The sequence below is a fragment of the Gadus chalcogrammus genome, chromosome 18, assembly GCF_026213295.1.
Source record: "Gadus chalcogrammus isolate NIFS_2021 chromosome 18, NIFS_Gcha_1.0, whole genome shotgun sequence".
NCBI lineage: Eukaryota > Metazoa > Chordata > Actinopteri > Gadiformes > Gadidae > Gadus > Gadus chalcogrammus.
This window is the reverse complement of record NC_079429.1, coordinates 769,564-792,377: the sequence shown is the minus strand read 5'-3', so window position 1 is coordinate 792,377 and position 22,814 is coordinate 769,564. Positions and strand designations below refer to the sequence as shown.

Here is a 22,814-nt window from a genome sequence, read left to right as displayed (position 1 = left end):
ATTGCACATGGATGAGTGACCTTTTATTTGTTATACAATTGTAATGCGCAAGAAGGTATTTCTCCCACTTGTGTGTATTGTATTGTATATTGTGTATTGGTATACGCTACATGCAAACTTCCTAAAATGGCGCAATTTGCTTGGCTCGCTATCTCGGGACATTGGGCAATAATCTGAGATTGAGATCTCAAACTCGGGATATTGTTTACGTCATGGGGAGCGCGCGTGACGGTCGTCTCGTCACGCTAATAAAAACAAATAATTCCCGGCATAAAGTGTTATCTTGTTTATTTTTGGAGCGTTCACGTGAAGTATATACAGAGATGATATGCTACACCTCAGGCTCCTGTCACCGACACACATGTTGATGGGGTGACCCCATGTGTCTCGTTGTGAACCGTTTGTCCTCCACCATTCGGCCCACAGAAGGCGATCCCCCCGGAGGCGGACCCCTTCCTGTGCGTCAGTCCCCCGTACCGAGCCCTGAGGGACGCCGTGGGCCAGGCGCTGGTGGAGGCCAGGACCGAGGCCCTGCAGGGGGAGCTGCAGGTCAGACCCGGGACCAAGGACTAGCTGATCGGTGGAGGGCTCTTCTATTTGATTAGTGTAGCCCTTAATCACCATTACAGTCTCAAAGGGCTTCACAGGCCAAATACTTATAACAGGCCTTTTATTTTTGGTTTTACAGATTAAAATAGGAAGTGCATTGTTAACTGCAATGTAATGATAATTGCAGTCACATGACATGTTAATGCAATGTTAATTGCATTGTATTATTAATTGCATTGTAATTAATATAAATTAATTGTATTGTAATGAACATGAAGGAGGAGAACTATTTATAGGATATTGGGACTTCCTTTGACAGCTTTTTGGTTATGTAATTAAAAAGCTAAATAATGAATAATGAACTACTGAACATATCGAGCACATAGTAAAATGATTTGCGTTCTCGCGTCGTCTTTTCTCTTTAACGGTCGCTCCGCCAGTTCACAGCCCGTTCTCTCTGCCCTCCTCACAGAAGCAGAGCGGCCCCCAGGGCAGCGTCCTGCTGGCGCTCTCCCTGTTCCGCCAGGTCACCTGCCGCTGTGTATCACCTGAGGACAGGCTCCGCCCCTCAGAGCAGGTCAGCACCGTTCCACACCTCACGACGTATGTACGTTTCCACCAATCACATCGGTTCTAAAGCGTCTTCGCCCCCCCCCCCCCCCCCCCACCCGATCTACAGGAGAGGAGAACCCTGGAGGAGGTCCTTAAGGACCCCATGCCCGAGCCGGTCAAGGCCTTCTGCACGGCCCTCTTGTCCAATCAGATCGGGGGCCCGGATTCCTCCCTCTCCCTCAGCCTGGGGCTTCGGCCGGGGAGGCGGGCCCTGCTGGAGCTGCTGGTCCACCTGGACGCCGTGCTCCTCAGTGGGGCCCCTCTGCTGGCGCCGCTGCACCTCATGGCCTTCAGACCCCCCAGCGCTGCGGTAAGGACCCCGCGCCCCTCAAACCGCCGCTAACAGGCCGCTGCCCTCAGGGCGGCGTCGCCTCCCTCCACGCTGTCTGTCTCCCTGGGCAGCCGGTGTCATAACTACTATTGAGCTCGCTTAGAAACACGACCTCCCTCATCGCTTCATACTCACTGAAGAGCTCGCTTAGAAACACGACCTCCCTCATGGCTTCATACTCACTGAGGAGCTTGCTTAGAAACACGACCTCCCTCATGGCTTCATACTCACTGAGGAGCTTGCTTAGAAACACGACCTCCCTCATGGCTTCATACTCACTGAAGAGCTCGCTTAGAAACACGACCTCCCTCATGGCTTCATACTCACTGAGGAGCTTGCTTAGAAACACGACCTCCCTCATGGCTTCATACTCACTGAGGAGCTCGCTGAGAAACACGACCTCCCTCATGGCTTCATACTCACTGAGGAGCTCGCTTAGAAACACGACCTCCCTCATGGCTTCATACTCACTGAGGAGCTTGCTTAGAAACACGACCTCCCTCATGGCTTCATACTCACTGAGGAGCTCGCTGAGAAACACGACCTCCCTCATGGCTTCATACTCACTGAGGAGCTCGCTTAGAAACACGACCTCCCTCATGGCTTCATACTCACTGAGGAGCTCGCTTAGAAACACGACCTCCCTCATGGCTTCATACTCACTGAGGAGCTCGCTTAGAAACACGACCTCCCTCATCGCTTCATACTCACTGAAGAGCTCGCTTTGCCCTCACCTTTCAGCCGTTCTACCTGCCGACCATGCCTGAAGATCACACATATGAAGTCCATCAACTGCTGCTTAGCAAAGGGCAAAAGATGCAAAAGTATTGTAAGTACAGAACCGTCGTTTTGATCCTAGGGCTGGTCACAGTGGTTCACCTGGCCTGGGTTTTTACTCTGTGTCTGTTATTTACATGCAGGTTGTCCCAATGGACATATTATCTTTGTGGGCGAGGTAAGATATCAACTAATACTTCATTCATCGAGGTCAGTCGATTTGTTGGTTTGGGTTATTTTTCATTCGTTTGTCTTTCTGAAATCGTCCGACAGTGTGGAAAGCCGGTGGAAGTGTCAAAGTGCCCAGACTGTCGTGTACCAGTAGGAGGGCAAAAGCACGCGCCAGTCGTCGGCTTTCAACGCTTGGACAGGTGACACACAAACACAACACTCCTGAAAGGTATTTATCGTCTTATTGGTGTTGAAGCTCTTTTACTGAAGCCGTGTGCCGTGTTTGTGTGCCCAAAGCTCTGCGGATCAGACCCGGGCCGGCCACGTCCTGGGAGGGGCCCCTGACCGGTCCGAGGCCCCCGAGCGCCAGATGACCCCCGCCCAGTCCTGCGTTCTGCGCCTGCTGACGCACCTCGCGATGCTGCAGGGGGCCTACAAGAACCGCACGGTGGGAAGGGCCCCGGGCCTCGGGAAGGGCCCCGAGCCCGGGGAAGGGCCCCGAGCCGGCCTGGGGAAAGCGTCTCTTTAATAACACTAACATCAACCTTGTTTGTTGTCAGGACCCGGCGGGTTTTGAAGGGTCCTCATAAATAACGCTTTAAATCGATTGTAATTGTGTCAGGTTGTCACTGGCATGGTCCACCCCACCCCGCGTGACGTGGTGGTCTTCCTGTGGGACCACCTGGAGCGGGACCTGGGCGCGCTGGGACGCGCTCTGGACCTGAACGCCGACGACGCCGCCGTGACGGCCCATCTGATCCTCGCCGAGTGCAGCGCGGCGACACAAGGTGAGCTGGGGACGGGAACCAGCAGGGAGGGGTACTGGTTCTGTTTGACCCACGGGTATAACGTTGTGCGCGGACCAGAACAGAACAAAGCTGATGCGAATCAACCTCGTATGTTTCCAGTATGAGTAAGAATCCCCCCCCACCCCTCTTAAGCACTTATCGTATGTTGTACGTCCTGGCACCTAAAAATAATACTGAGCACTGTGTAGCATCTTATCCTAGCTAGCTTTGTTGTGTACGGGGAATGGGTTAACCTAGTGATTGTAAGTGCTTGGCACTTGCTCCTTATTGTACCGACAGCGATATATTGTTGTTTCTCCTTCTTATGACAAATGCTCTTATTGTAGGTCGTTTTGGATAACGTGTGGTGTCGTCCTGCCCATAATCATAACCATGGATCAATAACGTGTGTCCGTGTGGTGTCGTCCTGCCCATAATCATAACCATGGATCAATACCGTGTGTCTGTGTGGTGTCGTCCTGCCCATAATCATAACCATGGATCAATAACGTGTGTCTGTGTGGTGTCTTCCTGCCCATAATCATAACCATGGATCAATAACGTGTGTCTGTGTGGTGTCGTCCTGCCCATAATCATAACCATGGATCAATACCGTGTGTCTGTGTGGTGTCGTCCTGCCCATAATCATAACCATGGATCAATACCGTGTGTCTGTGTGGTGTCGTCCTGCCCAGGCTGGCGGGGGGCCAGACCCGACCTGACCAGCAGGAAGGGGCGGGCAGAGTTTGAGATCCGCGTCTGTGTCTCTGCCATCGACCCGGTGCTCCAGGTGCGTCTCCTCCTACTGTGTGCATACGGTCACCAACACACTCACAGCTGGCCGGCTTTGCATGGCAACGGGCACAGCCAGTACAGGATCAGCCTCTGTAACAACCGCCATGTTGCAGGATGGCGGCATGTGGCTCAGGAGGGAGAGCGGGTCGGCTGGTCACCGGAAGGGTGCCAGTTCGATCCCCGGCTCCTCCCAGCTGTCGAGGTGTCCCTGAGCAAGGCACCTCACCCTGACTGCTCCTGACGAGCTGGCTGTCGCCCTGCGTGGCCGACACCGCCGTCGGTGTGTGAATGTGTGCATGAATGGATGAATGTGAGGCAGTGTTGTAAAGCTCTTTGCGCGGCCACTGGTTAGAAAAGCACTGAATAAATGCAGTCCGTTCAACATCAACCATACCACCAGGTGGTGCTGTTCCTCTGGTTTGACTTCAGCTTTAATCTGACGTTCTGCCGCCGTCCCCGTAGAACCTGAAGGGGAAGCTGGACGAGGCGCGGGAGAGGGTCACCGCCGACGACAGCCAGGTGGGGAGCCCCCTGATGAGGCTGCTGTACGCCGACCCCGGGCCCCTGCTGGCGCTGCCCTCCGACGGCCCCACCCAGCGCTCGGCCTTCTGGAGCCTTCCGGAGAGCGTGACGGTGGAACGGTTCTCCCAGCTGGTGGGGGAGAGCGCGGGGCGGAGCTCCCTGGGCCTCCTGCTGCTCTTCCTGGAGAAGGTAGCCCTGGTGTTTGATACAACAGTTATGATATTGATATGTTTTATACAACCTGCATATATAATGTTACATATTTACAACATGGCAAAGTTACAACATTCAAACCTCAGCGAACGCACCAAATGGTAACGAGCGATAAGCTTTGTGAGCTTCGCTAGCCCAGTGTACTGACTGATATTTCGTTTCTCTTTCTTCTGGCAAAAATGTACTGATACTTATTGTCTGCTAAATGCCCTAAATGTAAATGTGTCTGTTGTGTCTCAGATTTCCTGTGTCAGACAGTTGCAACACCTCCCGGAGCTTGCAGCTCTGCAGTCGGACCTCCTCAGAATCTTTCCCCTTGCGTCGCCGGACTACGAATCCCAAAGCATCGCTCAGATGTTACAACGGTTTCCGGAAGGTAACGTCAGTTGACCTCAACGACACCGTCACTGAGGCCGAGTTCCCTAGTACATGGGACACCTATGAATTACAAACAAATGATGTATGGTTAATGGATTGCATTTATACAAAGCTTTTCTAACCAGAGGTCACTCAAAGCGCTTTACAATACTGCCCAACATTAACCCGTTCATGCACACATTCACACACCGACGGCGGTGTCGGCCAAGCAGGGTGGCAGCCAGCTGGTCAGGAGCAGTCAGGGTGAGGCGTCTCGACACTCTGCTAGGAGGAGCCGGGGATCGAACCAGCACCCTTCCAGTCAGGGCCAGCGCTCGGCATAGGCGACCTAGGAGATGGCCTAGGGTGGCAAATGTGTTGGGGGCGCCCTCTGGTGGCGCCCTCACGTAATTAATAAAGATATACTAAAAAAGCAAAATGAAACCAAACATGTTCCGAGGTGGAACATGTTCCCGCGCTCGGAAGCCCTGTCCAGGGCGCAATGTAATGTTGAGTCGCCTAGGGCACCGAAACGGTCAGCGCCGGCCCTGCTTCCGGTTACCAGCCGACCCGCTCTACCTCCTGAGCCACATGCCGCCCACAAACACACATTATGACGCTTTGTTTTGTCGCCGGCAGGACACCAGCGCAGCGTGGTCTGGCAGCGTGTGGAGAGGTTCGTGGGCGTGTGGAACTGTCTTCGCCTGGAGATGGCCCGTGACGGTGAGCACTCCCCAGCCACGCAGCTTTAAAACCACACATTTGGGATTAAGGTTGCGACGGTAAAGCTTCATTCACCGCTACGTGTGTCCGCTGAGCAGCTGAGCTGGGTCTGGACGTGAAGCTGTGTGAGAAACCGATCACCACGGACAGCCCCGGGGCCTTCCTGGTCCCCGACCGTAGAGGACCGGGGTCCTGCCTTCGGAACCTGGTGGACTTCCTGTCCAAGACCCACAACAGCCTGGTGACGGGGGCCCGGAAGGTCAACAACCAGGAGCACAGGTGTGTACGACGGCCACCCCCCAAGGCTCCGTCAGCCCGGCTTACCTGGTGGTTCAGACCACAGAACACAGAAGAGGGTTTCTCCTCCACCTCTACCTGAACCACAGACGAAGCCCCTCTGTGATTGGCTAATGCCACCACTGCAAACAAACATTCACGGCATTAGAAAAAAATAATGCCATTCACGGCATTAGTTTACTCTCTATTGTCTGACGATAAATTGACGTGGGATTAATCTGTTGTCTCGGTTGTTTTGAATCCTTCAAAACAACCGATAAATGAAATCGTGATTCGATGATGCCTCATAATGCTGGCAATCTGTTGACGTATTGATTTATACATTATTTGAACACAGACGAAGTACAACCAAACATCTTTTTAAGAATCACATAGCTGCCATCTTGCTAGGCTCTGTGTAACGGAGAGTTGTAGATCATTCTAAACCGTTTTTCTCATTGAAGACCCGAACAGGACCGATTGACACCAGTTTAAAGCCCTTTTATGATAAATAAGACAGAGATAGAGATATAATCCACGATAATGTTCTTCTTTTCCGTCTTTCCAGTGAGTACAGTGTGCAGCTGGAGGAGGTCTCAGACACTCAGCTGGCCCTGTGTCACCCAGAGAGGCAGCTGCTCCCCCTGGTGCTCGCCCACTGCCACTACACCCTGAAGGAAGGCCAGGAGACAGAGCACAGCTACGACCTCCAAGGGATCCAAACCCAGCTGGCCCGCCGCTTCCTGGCCGGGAAACCCCTCATCCAAGCGGTGAGGATGCCACCGCCGAGCCGCCCAATAAAGGCTGGTTCTAAGTGACGCCTGGCCTTCTACACTTACATTGACATCAAGGGCATTCAGCAGACGCTTTTATCCAAGGCAAACTACAATAAGTACATTTGTCAGAAGAAAGAGAAACAATACATCGCTGTTGGTACAGTGAGGATGTTCAGGATGTACAACAGAGACAACTAGGATGAGATGCCTCACAATGCTAAGCACTTTGTTTTAAGTGCCAGGGCGTGCAACATACAATAATTGGTTACATTAAGGTGCCAGGACGTACAACGTACACTCGTGCGTCAGAGGGGTGTGGGGGAGACTATGCAGCGACTGAACATATCTATTTTGGTTCTAACCAGGACACTGAGCGGTTCCTGATCCGCCACCAGCAGGACTTCTCAGTTGTGCTGTCGGAAGTGAGGATGAAGGTCCATCAGGTGAGTCCCACGGGGCGTTGTGATGACTGAGCGGTGTTGTCTGGGAGCAGAACTGCCCCTGTCCATGTCCAAGAGAGTTAACTACCTGGTAATGGTGCAGGCTGATCAAGCAATCAATCAAGGTAGTCTCCCACCATTGATATACTTTGCTTTCCAATAACTTCCTCAAGTGGTTTATTCCACTTATACCACTGTTACCAACGATGGTAGGAATAGTTCCATTCATCTTAAAACATTTTTTTATCAACTTTAATCAGGTGGAAAAATAATATGCGCTTTGATTGTATTGTTTGTATGTTGTCATGGAAACTTCTGGTTCATAGTTGCATTAGTTAGTAGTATAAGTAGTATTGTTGTTAAAGACGAATTAGTTGTGCCTTGATTTAGAACTATCAAAGGGCCAAGGTGTGCTGTTATGAAACAAGGATGCAGCGATTTACCTCCAAGGTTCAGATACTTGAATGATTGATTGAAAACTTTATTGAACAACAATTAAGGCAAGGCAAGGCAAGGCAACTTTATTTATGTAGCACTTTTCATACACAAGGCAGACTCAAAGTGCTTCACATATAAACATTTTCATACAATAAAATAAAATAATAGATAAGTAAAAGAAATTAACAGAAGTGTTCAAAAGGATTAAAAAACACAATAAAGCCCAAAGGCTTGTTTCCATTGTGGTCCTTTAAATGGAAAGGGAGAAATAATACATGGAGGCTTAATACAGGCTAAACATGGAGAACCAACATACAGCACATGGACTACAATGTTGAGGACAAAAGGGGAATAAAATTAATAAAACAAGGGATAAGTTCCCAGACAGACAAGCAGACACACTGACAGAACAATATTCCTATTTAACAATGCTGCAGTTGCAAGGTGTCTGAGTCCTGGCTGGAAGGTTCGGGGTTCGATCCCCATGTACACGCTCCTTAAAGCTCTCTAAAGTCCCTCTGAGTGAGAGCTCCGCTACGGGAGCTACTGCTGAGGGGCGTCTCCGTCACGGTGTTGGTGTTGTGGCTCCAGACTCCCCTGAAGGGCTCGGTGTGCGAGGCGGTTCGCGGCGGGCTGCGCTCCTACTCAGACGTGTGTGACGCCGTGTACCTGCTGGAGATCGGCCTACGCCTGCTGGGCAAGACGGGCGGGGAGCCCGGGGGACCTCTGATGACCTACCTCACCGAGGCCCTGAAGATCGGCCCGCAGATCTCCAGCAGCGTGGCCAAGGTAGGGAGACCTCATCATCACCACCTTCATCTTTATCATCACGATGAATGATCATTTTGTTTCATCATCTGATTCATCCTTGCCATATTTTTCGCATTTCTTTTTTTCATAACTCAGCTCCCAGTAATCCCAAATCAAATTGATATCCGTGAAGGAATGTGACGTAGACATGAAAGGGTTTCCGCTGTCCTAAGCTCTGGGAAACGGGAAGCTTCCTTAATCCTTTTGGATCCGTTGAACTTCTTAATTCTGTCTCATCGCAGGCGCTGGGAGAGATTCGCCTGGAGCACGGCGTGTTCACCTGGCAGCTCCTGACCTGCTGGAAGTCCGAACTCAGGCTGAAGAAGAAGCAGGTGGGTCGGGGTCGGAGGCGTGGCCATGATGTGACCTGCAGAGCGCCTCCCTGGGAGATGAGCTCCAGATGGCAAGAGGCAGAGAGGACAGTAGGAGTAGAAGAAGACAGGACAGTAGATGAAGAAATAGATGAGACAGGACAGTAGAAGAAGAAGAAGAAGAAGACGGGACAGTAGATGAAGAAATAGATGAGACAGGACAGTAGATGAAGAAGTAGATGAGACAGGACAGTAGATGAAGAAGTAGATGAGATGGGAAAGTAGAAGAAGAAGAAGAAGAAGAAGAAGACGGGACAGTAGAAGGTGTCCACTGGAAGATGCATTTAAGAAGCTCTGCCCGTCAATCCTTCCTCACATTCTTGGACTGTGTGCTGACCCTTGGACAGACGTTCCAGAGTGTGGGTTAGCAGTGAGGCTACAGCTGAGGCTAGCCTAGCGCTGGTGTTTAGGAGCACAGGATGTTATTCACTGCTGCTTGGTGGAGGGTTGGCAGCGATTCATACCCAAATCTCACTGCATTTATCATTCATTAATTAGAGCATTACTTATATACTTTACTTAAATCATAATTTAGTCATTTAGTGCTTCTTTAAAACACATTTAACAAAGATGAGTTAATGAACTAAAATAACTATTTTTTGTAGGCAGAGTTATTTTAAGAAGAGTTATTTTAAGTTATTGTACGAAGAAAACCCGACGAGGCTCCGTGGAGAGACCCCTCTGGGCTGATACCTTTTAGTCACTCTTCACGGTGCGGTTGACCCCAGCCTGAGGCCCGGCCCGACCCCCAGGGCCGGGGGGGAGGGGGGGGGGCCAGCAGCCTGGCCGGTAAATCTGTGTAAAGTGTGGCGCCCGGTCCCCCACAAACAACAGGGGGACCCCAGCGTCTGACCCCCTGTACGGAATTGAAATAGTTTGAATTCACCACAGCCACAATATGAGCTTTGATGGGCTTTCATCTTTTTTTGGCGGGGTTTGTTTGATAGGGTCCATGCATATTTATGAACATTGTGGTTTAAAAAACGCCATGTAAATATGCCAGAATTAGTCAAAATATCTACTTTTCATCTGCAGTCCCTAGGGGTCCCATCTGGGATGATTGCGACTATAACTGTTATCATTATGTGGGTTAAACCGTTTTGTACCCACCCTGGGAGGGGCACACCTCTACTGAAGACCACCTCCAGGTCTTCATTGATAACTCAAGGTTATCAATGAACCTTGAGTCATCAAGGTTCTCCCTCGAGGCCTGTGAAGCCCCTTGGCCTCTGGGATGAGGTAACACTCGGCTGAGCTCATCCTGTATGAAGCTCCTCTGTGGTCTCCTGTCCTGTAGGAGCCGTTCCCCGCTCTGCGCTCAGAGTTCTGCCAGAAGCTGACGGCAGAGGAGCGGAGGGGGCTGACGGTGTTCCTCACCTCGGCCGATACGGGAGGGTTCACCCGGGAGCTGCACGAGGTCCTCCTGCTGAAGACCAGCGGCTTGGTGCCGGACCAGGAGTACAGCCCCCACTGGGAGTAAGACCCTCCACGTCCAACCCGCCGCCGGCCCCTAAAGCCCTGTGGGATTCAACTCAATGATTTATGCTTTTCACCTAGGTTGCGTGCAATCGTGTGTGTGTGTGTGTGTGTATGTGTGTGTGTGTGTGTGTGTGTGGGTGTGTGCCTGTGTGCGTGTGTGCGTGCGTGCGTGTGACTGTGTGAATGATTAGTTGAAGCAACACACAATCAGTAGATGTTTTTGACCAGAAGTCCTTGTTTTCATAATCCTCGTTGAATTGCTTTTATCGAAAGAAAGGAAACCGGAACAAGACAGAAATTAAATTAAATCAGAATAAAATACATTTTGTTGTGAAGACGACACTAGTTGTTTGCATACATTGCATTTATGATTGCATTTATTCATTTATAAGACACATAATAAGAATAATAGGGAATATCGGAAACAGGCAGAAGGTGACCCCACAAGGCCTCCTCGTGTCGCGCTGTTTCCCTCTGGAGCGGACTGGACTCGTCCTCCTGGTTGTGTTGAAGCTGGGAGCTAGCCGCTAAGAAGTGTGCCGTTTGTCAGCCTGAAGGATTACCGCTGCGCTCTCAAGGAATGCAGTGAAGGGCCCTCGCAGGCTCAGAGGAGTGTGTAGGTCGCGTCCAGCACAGCCCCCTAGGGAGCTGAACTCCTTTCGCTTCCTAGGGCCAGAACATGACCCCCCCCTTCAAGGCCCCCATCCATCAAGGGAACGACCGGTGCTTATGTTAGCCCCCCCCCCCAGAGCCACAGGTCACCAGTGTTGAGCTGGCAGCTGGCCCAGTGAGGAGGGGGGCATGTGGGAAGACCCCAGTGAGGCTAACTGTTGCATCTCCCCCCCCCCCTTCTGTCTCCAGCATCAGGTCCACTCTAGAGAGCCATCTGGAGCTGAAGAACCTGCCCCCTCTGCAGGGGCTGGACGCACTACCGGTCGACATCACCCTGGCCAAGGGGGCGGAGGTGTGGAGGATGGCGGTGGCGTTTAAGAGAGGATAGCGGCGCGGCTACGGAACATTCCACGGTCCATTCCGTTTTGAAGTCCACACATTGCTTGATGCCTTGATGATGTTGGACATGATTTAATTTTAAACTCAGGAACTCTAGGCCAATCTTGTGCTTAATGTATGTAGCCTAGTCCTCGGGACCAAAGCCTGTTAGAGCTGCTTGTTTACCTTAATGGTTAATGTTGGGAGTTTTTAATTAGATTAGCAGTAATTCCTAAAATTCTAAAAGTCTTACTTTTTTTTATAATGAGTCTTACTTTTGAAATCTGTTTCTGCCTTTTGCACATCTTTTCACAAATGTATTTGTATGAATATAGAAACCTGTGATGGCATCTGTTAATAAATCAATAAACCCATAGATGGTCAAATCACTTGCACTACTCTGATTATTACCCCTTTTTGTTCAGTTCAACCAACCATTAACAAACCAAGCCACGCCCCGACGGGGCTTCTTTAAAGGCAGCTTCTCCCGCCTATCACGTCCTCCACAACATACACAGCGCGTTTCTTCGGCCAATCACGGCTGCCGAGGGGCGGAGTCTCCGTCCCGTTGCGCCGTTGCGTTGTGACGACGTCACCACGGAGGTTATAAATCCGTGTGGAGACCACACGACTTCCATCGCACAGAGAGGAGGACGTTCGTGTTTATATCTGACTCCGTGTTTACCGAGCGATGCTGTGGACGGCTCTCCATCAGCGTGAGTACCGCCTTGTGTTGGGACGCCTCCGGTTGATGAAAGGCTTAACTGTTGAGTGTCGGGCTGAGGTTGAGGGGATGAGGAGGGTTTTACCGGAGACAGCTGCTCGTTTCACTAAGCAGTGTTGTGAAGGATGAGGGGTGAACGCGTGACGTGTGACTTCAGGTGACCACATGAAGGTAACATTGTGACGTCGGGTTCTTCCGGTTTGCATCAATCCAGTGGGAGTGATGCTTCGTGAAATCAATTTGAGTCACGATAAACCCGGTTGGGATGTCAGGATCTGGTTGGATGGTTTCCCAGAACAACAGTCTGGTGAGATCCCATCTCTCCCACTGGCCTTGTTGTTGGGAAACAGCTTACCAGTAACACATCAGGACCAGTTTATACTTCTATCAGAAGACCGCTTATGTCTCGTATCAATGATTTATGTCTCGCATAAATGATATTTGTCTCATATAAATGATATTTGTCTCATGTATGATGACTACCCAGACACAGACGTGCAGGATTACGCGTCTTGCTCGGGATATTTATGTTGTAATGTAAAGATGTTTGACGTTCCTTCTGTCATTTATATCTCGTTGTATCTGGTGTGATATCTGTGATATATGGTGTTTTAAAGCCCTTAATGTGTAGTTGTGTAACGTAAACGTGACCATGCTATGGCGACGCCTCCCACAGAGAGTTTGTTGTTGGTCGCCAGGGAAACCAACGGGCAAAGTGACTGTTTACCCTGTGTGTGTGTGTGTGTGTGTGTGTGTGTGTGTGTGTGTGTGTGTGTGTGTGTGTGTGTGTGTGTGTGTGTGTGTGTGTGTGTGTGTGTGTGTGTGTGTGTGTGTGTGTGTGTGTGTGTGTGTGTGTCGCTTTCTGTACCGCTCTGTGTTCTTATTTTATTTATTTCTATGTTTGTGTGTGTGTGTCTCGCTGTGTTTTGATTGTTTTGCTCTCCCTCCCCCTCTCCCCCCTCCCTCCCTCTCCCTCTCCCCTCTCCCTAACCCAGGCTCTTGAGAGATGATGCATCGAAGCAGCCGCAGCCCCCCGTCCGCCTCCAGCCTGGCTCCGGGAGACCCCCTGGACCTCAGCCTCTCGGGCTCCCAGCTCTCCGTGTCCAGACGGCCCGGCAGTGCCGTCGCTCCGGGGAAGGCCTTCACCCGCTCCGTCTCCGTGGCCGCGGACAGCAAGGGGAAACGCAACACTCTGGTGAGCCCCGCTTCACCGGGGGGGGGGGCAGAGGGGTCAGGACAGCACTCAACAACATTCTCTCTCGTTCTGTGAAGATCCATACCACCTTTCTCTATTTCTTAAAGAGTAAAAACAAGGATAACTTGACATTTTTAGAATCTTCACTAACTTAATCTCCTTTTAAAGGGCCCTTATTACTACTCACCGGGAGCGAGTGTGATTAGCCGTTACAAGCCGTTTGAAAATCTGCCTCTTCCTGTGCCTTAGTGACATCACAAGTGGGAGTGTCCACCTAGATATATATAAGACGGATTGGACGGACACGCCCACTTGTGATGTCACTAAGGCACCGAGGTGCCTTAGTGACATCACACGTGGGAGTGTCCACCTAGATACTGTATATATTGGACGGATAAGCAACATTTGCCACAGTCCACAGAGAGAGGGAGGAGAACAGGGTTTTAGTCGCCCGGTCCAGGTGCCGATTGTCAGCTCCAGATGGGCGTTGTGTTCGGGCGGCTGACATTCGCTGGATGGATGAATAAGGTGGCTTTTTACTCGTCCTCAAAGGCAGAACGTACGTTTGACAGCAGTCGCAGTGGATATAGCAGATAGTCAAAATAATATCAAATAAATACAGATAAGACTTCAGAATGAACACAAGTGTGAAATATAATGTGTACAATATAGAAAAAAGTTAGCAGCCAGAAAGCTCAATGTATCTAAGTATGTGGACTTAATATATAACATGCCTCTAAGTTAGGTGAGGTACTGGAGTATGCACTTTGGTTCCACTACAGTAAAGCCTAATGGAACTGCTGTTCTTTGAGTGGACAAACATGCTGTGCGTGTGTGTGCGCGTGTGTACGAGTGTGTGTGTGTACTCGGAGGAATGCTATCATGCTAGGTGCTCATGAATGTGTGTGTGATGCTAACATGCTAGGTGCTCATGAATGTGTGTGTGATGCTAACATGCTAGGTGCTCATGAATGTGTGTGTGATGCTACATGCTAGGTGCTCATGAATGTGTGTGTGATGCTACATGCTAGGTGCTCATCAATGTGTGTGTGATGCTAACATGCTAGGTCCCCATGAATGTGTGTGTGATGCTAACATGCTAGGTGCTCATGAATGTGTGTGTGATGCTACATGCTAGGTGCTCATGAATGTGTGTGTGATGCTAACATGCTAGGTGCTCATTAAATGTGTGCGTGATGCTAACATGCTAGGTGCTCATGAATGTATGCATGATGCTAACATGCTAGGTCCTCATGAATGTGTGTGTGATACTAACATGCTAGGTGCTCATGAATGTGTGTGTGATACTAACATGCTAGGTGCTCATGAATGTGTGTGTGATGCTACATGCTAGGTGCTCATGAATGTGTGTGTGATGCTAACATGCTAGGTGCTCATGAATGTGTGCGTGCTCCTCAGAGTGATGCTAGCCTTGGAGGCCCGCGCTCCATCAAGAACCTGCGGCGGTCCAACAGCACAACGCAGGTCAACCAGCAGGCCAGCATCAGCTTAAGGTACACACGCACACACGCACACACACGCACGCGCACACACACACACACACACGCACACACACACACGGTTGTGCACGGTTGCACACCGCCCATCAGAGTATCCGATGGCTCAACTCCCCCCCCCCCGCCAACGCTGTCAGACGTTGCGTGTTGAACCGGACCTGACGGCGGCCGCGCGGTTCCAAAGCGTCCATCACAGCTGAACACACGGAACAGATTTGTTCCTGATCTCGTCCGAGTCTTCCAAACGTCTCAGACGGCCAACGGTTGGGCCGGTGTGTGACGTCTCAGACGGCCAACGGTTGGGCCGGTGTGTTAGGACCTTAGGGACGTCCATTTCATCGTGTCTTCTTTCATTGTGATGACTCTATTTTATATTTAAACTCACAGTAATGGAGGCCGGGTCTGCTGTGAACACAGAGACAAAACGAGACAATCGACCGTCTGTGGTCATGGCAACACTCAACCTGTCCAGTGGTGTGTGTGTGTGTGTGTGTGTTTTTGGGAGTGTGTGGGTGTGTATGTGTGGGTGTGTGTCTATTTGTTCGAGTATGTGTGTGTCTTTATGGAAGTGACGCGTGTGTGTGTTTCTGTAGTGTGTTTGAGTGTGTGTGTGGGTGTTTTTGGAATTGTATGTGTTTTTGTGTGGGTCTGTTTTTTGGAGTGTGTGGGTGTCTTTTTGGAAGTGTGTGTGTGTGTGTGTGTGTGTGTGTGTGTGTGTGGCAGCATGTTCACGTGGAGTCTCTTTTAAAGCCTTCAGTGGGCAACAGCTGTCAGCCCAGAGGCTCGCGGGGGGGGGGGGACAATAGGGCGGAGGCTGCTGCCCCATTCAGAAAGAGGAGTTGGTGATGTGGAGGGGGAGGGGGAGGGGGGGTCTCGTTGTGCTGGGGAGGGGGGGTCTCGTTGTGCTGGGGAGGGGGGGTCTGGTAGTGCTGGAAGCAAGGCGAGAGCCCTGCTTTGTCCAAGGTGGGAGGGACCTACCCCCCCCCAGCGGTGAAAGGAGGAGTGTGTGCCTGACCCCATTGTTGGACAGCTGCCGCCTTCGCCCTACAACCCCACCTCACCACACCCACCACACCCACACCCACCACACCCACACCCACACCCCAACCACCCCCACCCCACCCACCCCCACCCACCCCCACCCACACCCACCACACCCACACCCACACCCCAACCCCCACACCCCAACCACCCCCACCCCCACACCCCACCCACCCCCACCCCACCCCACCCACCCCCACCACACCCACCCCCACCCCACCCACCCCACCCCACCCCCACCCACACCCCAACCACCCCCACCCCACCCCACCCCACCCACCCCCACCTCCTCCTGCTCCTTCAGCACTGTCCGCTATGCAGCTTCACATTTGAAACAAACCAACTTAAAGGTTGGGTATGGGATTTGCGAAACGCCAGCAGATTTTGAAAACACACAACTCAAATGGTCCTACCCCCTCTCCTTCAACGCTGACTCTGACTCCACCCATTCCAAGTACATGGACGCGCAAACAGATGCACGAGAGCCAGCCATTAGCTAGTTAGCTAGCTCCAGTAGCTACCGCAGGATGACAACAAACAGCAGCTTGCTCTGGGTCACGAGCTTTGAGTACGTGCACGAAGGGGTCGCGCGGGGGGAGCGGGAGGGGTCGCGCAGTACGACCGTTTGATTGACGTACTTACTGTCCAATGCCACTCGGTGGGTCTGGAAATCATTGGCTGGTGTTTTTCGAGCCCTGCCCGTTCCACAGATGATGGACTTGTTTAATGTTCATGTCAGTACTTCTAACTCAGTGGCTGTAAGCGGGTTATGATAAGGATTTCAAGTAATTTTGAAAAAATGACCAAAAAAGAGAATTCCATACCCAACCTTTAACATCTAAACACTGACCCCTCCCCTCACTGACCCCTCCCCTCACTGACCCCTCCCCTCACTGACCCCTCCCCTCACTGACCCCGCCCCTCACTGGCCCCTCCCCTCACTGACCCCGCCCCTCACTGACCCCGCCCCTCACTGACCCCGCCCCTCACTGACCCCTCCCCTCCCCTCAGAGTCCTTATGGACTGATGAGTACCCTGGTCCTCTCTTTGTTTCTCTCTCTCCCTATCTCTCTCTCTCCCTCTCCCTCTCTCTCTGTCTCTGTCTCTGTCTCTGTCTCTGTCTCTCTCCCTCTCGGGGGTCCTAGGAGGGGGTCTATAGGAATGCAGGGTGTGCGTTGCTGAGTCCAGATTGCTCTTCATGAGGCCAGCTGGCTCTGCCCCCCCCACGCCCCCGCTGTCCCATCAGCCGCTCTGTTTCCTTTATGCTCACATGCACACACTTCTATTGAGACACGCACGCACGCACGCACGCACGCACAGCACTAAGTATCAAACGTAGATGCCAAAGGAGGCTAGGCCAGCCTGGAGGTCACCCTGCAGTTACGCCCGAGCTATTTGAGGGGGGGGGGGTGGTGTGACGGGCCACGGGCCATGGGAGTCAACATTTGAACACGCGCACACACTCACACACACCCGCCGACACACGTACACACTCACACACACCCGCCGACACACGTACACACACACCCACCGACACACACCGACACACACTCACACACACACACACACTCACACACACACTCACACACACCGACACACGTTCACACTCACACACAAACACATCCGCTGACACACACCGACACACACTCACAACGACACACAGACACACTCACACTCACCCACTCACTCACACTGACACACTGGCGCTGAGTCCATCCCAGACCGCTGGCCCTCCGTCCCCCGGCCCGGGCCCCGGCGCTCTGGGGGGGGGGGGGCTTGGCGAGGGGGGGGCTGAATCCCAGCTGTCGTCCCATGTCCTCTGGAACCAGAGGCTCCGCCGGCGGGCCGAGCGTGTTGTTACTGGGACCCGGGGTGGGGCCGGGTGGGGGGGTGCTGGTCCTGTTTTAAACGCTCTAGCGGGCAGATCGGGCTGAGGGGGGGAGAGGCCACCAGTTCAGTGTTCAGCCTTAGAGGTTTAGAAAATCCTCTGTCAGCAAGTTAATGGTGCAGAATACGTCTGTGGGGCTATTTGAATATTTGTGTTTTTTCTCCTCTCATTTCCTCAATCCACACAATGTGCAATTATGAATTCAATAAAGGTTAGAATTGAGAGGTTTATTGTAAGAAGAACCTCCCTAACCGTTCACATGAAACGACCGAAGCGGGTGCTAGCGTCGCGCGGGTGCTAGCGTCGCGCGGGTGCTAGCGTCGCGCGGGTGCTAGCGTCGCGCGGGTGCTAGCGTCGCGCGGGTGCTAGCGTCGCGCGGGTGCTAACGTCGCGGATGGCGGCCAAGCGGTCAGCCCAGCCCCTGTTCACTCCCCTTATGAACAGCAGGAAGTGGCCCGGCAGACCTTAGATGGTCTCACATCGTCATCACACTGGAGCACTCCTCTTATGCACGACGGGCTGAGGAGGGTCCAGTCTGAACCCATGAACCAACGGTGCTGTGCTCTGTGTCCCCAGCGAGGGGCCCCGAGACGACTTCTTGGCCGTGTTCGACAGCAGCTCAGACGGACGCAGGAAGCTGGCCAGCCTCAGCAAGGCCTCGCCAGACAGGACCACATGGAACATACTGGTACTGGACCCATTAGACCCACTGGAGCTCCCCCTGTCCCTTCATATTACCACGTGGCTCAGGAGGGAGAGCGGCTCGGCTGGTAACCTGAAGGTTGCCGGTTCGATCCCCGGCTCCTCCTAGCTCCTCGAGGGTCGAGGTGTCCCTGAGCGAGACGCCTCACTCTGAGTGCTCCTGACCAGCTGGCTGTCGCCCTGCGTGGCTGACTCCGCCGTCAATGTGGGAATGTGTGCATGAACGGGTGAATGTTGAGCGATATTGTAAAGCGCTTTGAGTGGCCTCTGGTTAGAGAAGAGCTGTAGAAATGCAGACCATCTACCGTTAACCTCGAGAGCGTTCATTCTGTGTGTTTTAGTCTGAATAATGTTGACAATAATAACAACAGATAAGTGTTAACTTTAACTGACTCCAGATCTGCCGGTGGGTTTCTGCTCCGTCACTCTCGGCCCCCTCCCTCACAATGCTCCAAGAAAAGGTTTGTAAAATAACTGAAACGGTGGGCTTGTGTTCCCAGGACGACCAGCCCCGAGCGCCGCCCCTGGCGGGCAGCGTCCGCAGCGCGGGCAGCGCGGACTCCCAGACGGGGAGGAGGAGGGACACGGGCCGCACCCTGGCTGCCAACTTCACCGCCAACAACAGGTGGGCGGCGTCGCTGGCACACACACGCACAGACAGACAGACAGACAGACAGACAGACAGACAGACAGACAGACAGACAGACAGACAGACACAGACAGACAGACAGACAGACAGACAGACAGACAGACAGACAGACAGACAGACAGACAGACAGACAGACAGACGCACGCGCGCACGCACGCACGCACACACAGACGCACGCACGCACACGCACACGCACACACAAGCACACACAGACGCAAGCACGCACAGACGCAAGCACGCAAGCACACACAAGCACACACGGATGCAGGAACGCACGAACAAAGACGCAAGCACACACAAGCACACACGGATGCAGGAACGCACACACACAGACGCAAGCACGCACGCATACACACACACACACACACACACACACACACACACACACACACACACACACACACACACACACACACACACACACACACACACACACACACACACACACACAGTATATATCAGGATACAGCAGTGTTGGGCCAGTCCCTTAGTGAGATACTCATGGCCCAGCTGCATTCTGGGGCTTTTCTTCCCCCTCCGTCTCATGTTTCCTACCTGCTGATGGAGACAGCCGATACTGTCGCTGCAGGCCTCCTGTCTGCTGAGGGGGCGGGTCCCTGTGTGTGCTGCAGTTTGGAGATGACGACTGTAGAAATGTTGTTTGTAGATGGGAACTGTTTCTCTGCCACGCTGGCCCGTTCGAGAAGAGCGGGATTGGTTTAAATCATTTACGGTGTCTGTATTTATATTAGTTAATTTTTAATGACATTTTTGTAAATATTTGACTTCAATTATACATTTTTAAATGTTCCATTTCAATTCGATTTATGAAATGTGTTATTCAACCCACCCATTCCGTGTGGAGATGTGTGCGTGTTGAAGGGATCCATTGTGTTTCCAGGAGTAACAAAGGCGCGGTGGGCAACTCCGTCACCACCATCCTGCACAACAACTACTCTGAGAAGCCCCTCACCCCAAAGAGCTCCAATCAGAGGCCCACCTTCAAGTAAGACCCGCCCCTCCTCCACCATTATTATCTCAATCAATGTAACATAACAGAACATAATAGATGCCAACAGCATGGAGGCAATTGACTCTTAATACCCCAGAGATGATCCCAAAGTGCCCCCGTCTGACCAGCTGGGACCCCCCTGCCCCCCCCCCCCCCCCCCCCCCCAGTAACCTGCTCAAGGCCACGGGGAACGACGAGGCGTCTCTGGAGCACGGCTCCGTCACCAAGTCCCAGAAGAACTTCGCCTCGGCCGCGTCCCCCGGCGCCAGCCCCCGGCCCCCCCCCAGCGCCGCCTCGCCCACGGGGGGGGGCGCCCCCCAGGGCAGCCCCGCCCCCGCCCGGAGGACGGAGGTCACGGAGCAGGAGGCGGAGAGGTCAGAGTTCACAGGAGCTGATTGCTAACTACTGCTGCTAACTACTAACTACTGCGGCTAACTACTGCTGCTAACTACTAACTACTGCGGCTAACTACTGCGGCTAACTGCTGCTGCTAACTACTGAGGCTAAATACTGCTGCTAACTACTGCTGCTAACTACTGCTGCTAACTACTGCTGCTAACTACTGCTGCTAACTACTAACTACTGCGGCTAACAACTAGTGCTAACTACTGCTGCTAACTAATAACTACTTCTGCTAACTGATGCTAACTACTGTTACTAACTACAGCTGCTAACTACTGCTGCTTACTGATAGCTACTGCTGTTAACTACTGCTGCTAACTACTAACATTAACTCCTAACTACTGCGGCCAACTACTGCGGCCAACTACCGCTGCTAACTACCGCTGCTAACTACCGCTGCTAACTACTGCTGCTAACTACTAACTACCGCTACTAACTACTAACTACCGCTGCTAACTACCGCTGCTAACTACTGCTGCTAACTACTAACTACTGCTGCTGACTACTGCTATTAACTACCGCTGCAAACTACTGCTACTGCTGCTATCTACCGCTACTAACTGCTGTCTACTGCTACTACTACTATTAACTACTAGTACCGTCTACTATTACTAACTACTAACGAATGCAAATATCCCCTCTGCTTTAAATACAGGCTTCCAAATGTTATATTGGTTGCATAGAATGTTAAAGTGTGTGTGTGTGTGTGTGTGTGTGTGTGTGTGTGTGTGTGTGTGTGTGTGTGTGTGTGTGTGTGTGTGTGTGTGTGTGTGTGTGTGTGTGTGTGTGTGTGTGTGTGTGTGCAGGTTCATCCAGCAGGTGAACCAGGCAGCGGTCACCATCCAGCGCTGGTACAGGCACCACGCCGCGCGGGGCCGCAGGGGCCAGGCCGCCCTCAGGAGGCTGCTGGCCGCCAGGAAGGAGGTACGCCCCCTGCTGGTCCTCCTCTCGTCTGCACCTGCTGCTGTGTTCAATATCCACCACGCTATCCCATTCCCTACTCACTGTACTAGGTTTGAGTACGTAGGGCATGTTCCAATATCCACGCTATCCCTACTCACTGTACTAGGTTTGAGTACGTAGGGCGTGTTCCAATATCCACGCTATCCCTACTCACTGTACTAGGTTTGAGTACGTAGGGCGTGTTCCAATATCCACGCTGTCCCTACTCACTGTACTTAGTTGTTGTACGTAGGGCGTTCCAATTAATATCGGGGCGAAAAGAAGTGTACTGAAAGGACCCGGATGGTCAAACCTCGCAGTGTGGATCGATGTACTCTGTTCGTGCTCAACGGCAGCCATCTTAGCTAAGTAGCGGAAGAGGCAGAGCCAACGGCAGCGCATTTTCCACGTTTTCTGCGCATTAATGGAGTCATTTTCGTACTTTTTATAGCAGCTACTAAGTGTAAAGAGTTCACCGTTCAAAGGTATGTTTATTGCGGGGGAGGAGCCGCGGAAGCAGTTGCTATCGAAAATTCCGGTTGCTCAACCGGAGTCAGTGTTGTCAGTGTTGTCAGTGATGTCAGTGTTGTCAGTGTTGTCAGTGATGTCAGTGTTGTCAGTGATGTCAGTGTTGTCAGTGTTGTCAGTGTTGTCAGTGATGTCAGTGATGTCAGTGTTGTCAGTGTTGTCAGTGTTGTCAGTGATGTCAGTGTTGTCAGTGTTGTCAGTGATGTCAGTGTTGTCAGTGATGTCAGTGTTGTCAGTGATGTCAGTGTTGTCAGTGTTGTCAGTGATGTCAGTGTTGTCAGTGTTGTCAGTGTTGTCAGTGATGTCAGTGATGTCAGTGATGTCAGTGATGTCAGTGTTGTCAGTGTTGTCAGTGATGTCAGTGATGTCAGTGATGTCAGTGATGTCAGTGTTGTCAGTGTTGTCAGTGATGTCAGTGATGTCAGTGATGTCAGTGATGTCAGTGATGTCAGTGTTGTCAGTGTTGTCAGTGATGTCAGTGATGTCAGTGTTGTCAGTGATGTCAGTGTTGTCAGTGATTTGGAACAACACTGACATCTGAAAATTAGCACAATTAATGAGTGCTGATAGTGTACTACCTTTAAGTGTACTCATGGAAGTATGGATATTGAAACACAGCACCCCCTCACCCCTCTTACGCACTTGCTGTATGTGTACAGGGAATGGGTTAACCTAGTGATGGTTAGTGCTTGGCACTGGGTTCTATGTACATCCTTACTGTACCGACAGCCATGTTGTTGTTCCTCTTTCTTCTGATAAATGTACTTATTGTAAGTGGCTCTGGATAAAAGCGTCT

The 22,814-nt window shown here is 51.9% G+C and overlaps 2 protein-coding genes across 2 annotated transcripts in view; both read left to right on the top strand.

Annotated features, from left to right (window-relative positions):
• rnf213b (ring finger protein 213b) overlaps positions 1–11,876 on the top strand; it is a 39,990-nt gene extending 28,114 nt beyond the window's left edge. Inside the window, exons 47-65 of the mRNA XM_056576358.1 lie at positions 427–549; positions 1,022–1,126; positions 1,229–1,471; positions 2,234–2,321; positions 2,413–2,447; positions 2,543–2,640; positions 2,738–2,888; positions 3,063–3,228; positions 3,924–4,018; positions 4,486–4,734; positions 4,999–5,134; positions 5,755–5,838; positions 5,937–6,117; positions 6,683–6,884; positions 7,256–7,333; positions 8,360–8,557; positions 8,821–8,910; positions 10,247–10,425; positions 11,290–11,876. Of these exons, the coding sequence (XP_056432333.1) occupies positions 427–549; positions 1,022–1,126; positions 1,229–1,471; positions 2,234–2,321; positions 2,413–2,447; positions 2,543–2,640; positions 2,738–2,888; positions 3,063–3,228; positions 3,924–4,018; positions 4,486–4,734; positions 4,999–5,134; positions 5,755–5,838; positions 5,937–6,117; positions 6,683–6,884; positions 7,256–7,333; positions 8,360–8,557; positions 8,821–8,910; positions 10,247–10,425; positions 11,290–11,428 (2,640 nt within the window). The 3' untranslated portion in view covers positions 11,429–11,876. The remainder of the gene's footprint in view (positions 1–426; positions 550–1,021; positions 1,127–1,228; positions 1,472–2,233; positions 2,322–2,412; positions 2,448–2,542; positions 2,641–2,737; positions 2,889–3,062; positions 3,229–3,923; positions 4,019–4,485; positions 4,735–4,998; positions 5,135–5,754; positions 5,839–5,936; positions 6,118–6,682; positions 6,885–7,255; positions 7,334–8,359; positions 8,558–8,820; positions 8,911–10,246; positions 10,426–11,289) is intronic.
• Positions 11,877–12,044: 168 nt separating this feature from the next.
• cep131 (centrosomal protein 131) overlaps positions 12,045–22,814 on the top strand; it is a 34,710-nt gene continuing 23,940 nt past the window's right edge. Inside the window, exons 1-8 of the mRNA XM_056576817.1 lie at positions 12,045–12,134; positions 13,138–13,337; positions 14,757–14,851; positions 18,360–18,471; positions 18,986–19,110; positions 20,036–20,140; positions 20,314–20,520; positions 21,355–21,472. Coding sequence (XP_056432792.1) covers positions 13,149–13,337; positions 14,757–14,851; positions 18,360–18,471; positions 18,986–19,110; positions 20,036–20,140; positions 20,314–20,520; positions 21,355–21,472 — 951 coding nt within the window. The 5' untranslated portion in view covers positions 12,045–12,134; positions 13,138–13,148. The remainder of the gene's footprint in view (positions 12,135–13,137; positions 13,338–14,756; positions 14,852–18,359; positions 18,472–18,985; positions 19,111–20,035; positions 20,141–20,313; positions 20,521–21,354; positions 21,473–22,814) is intronic.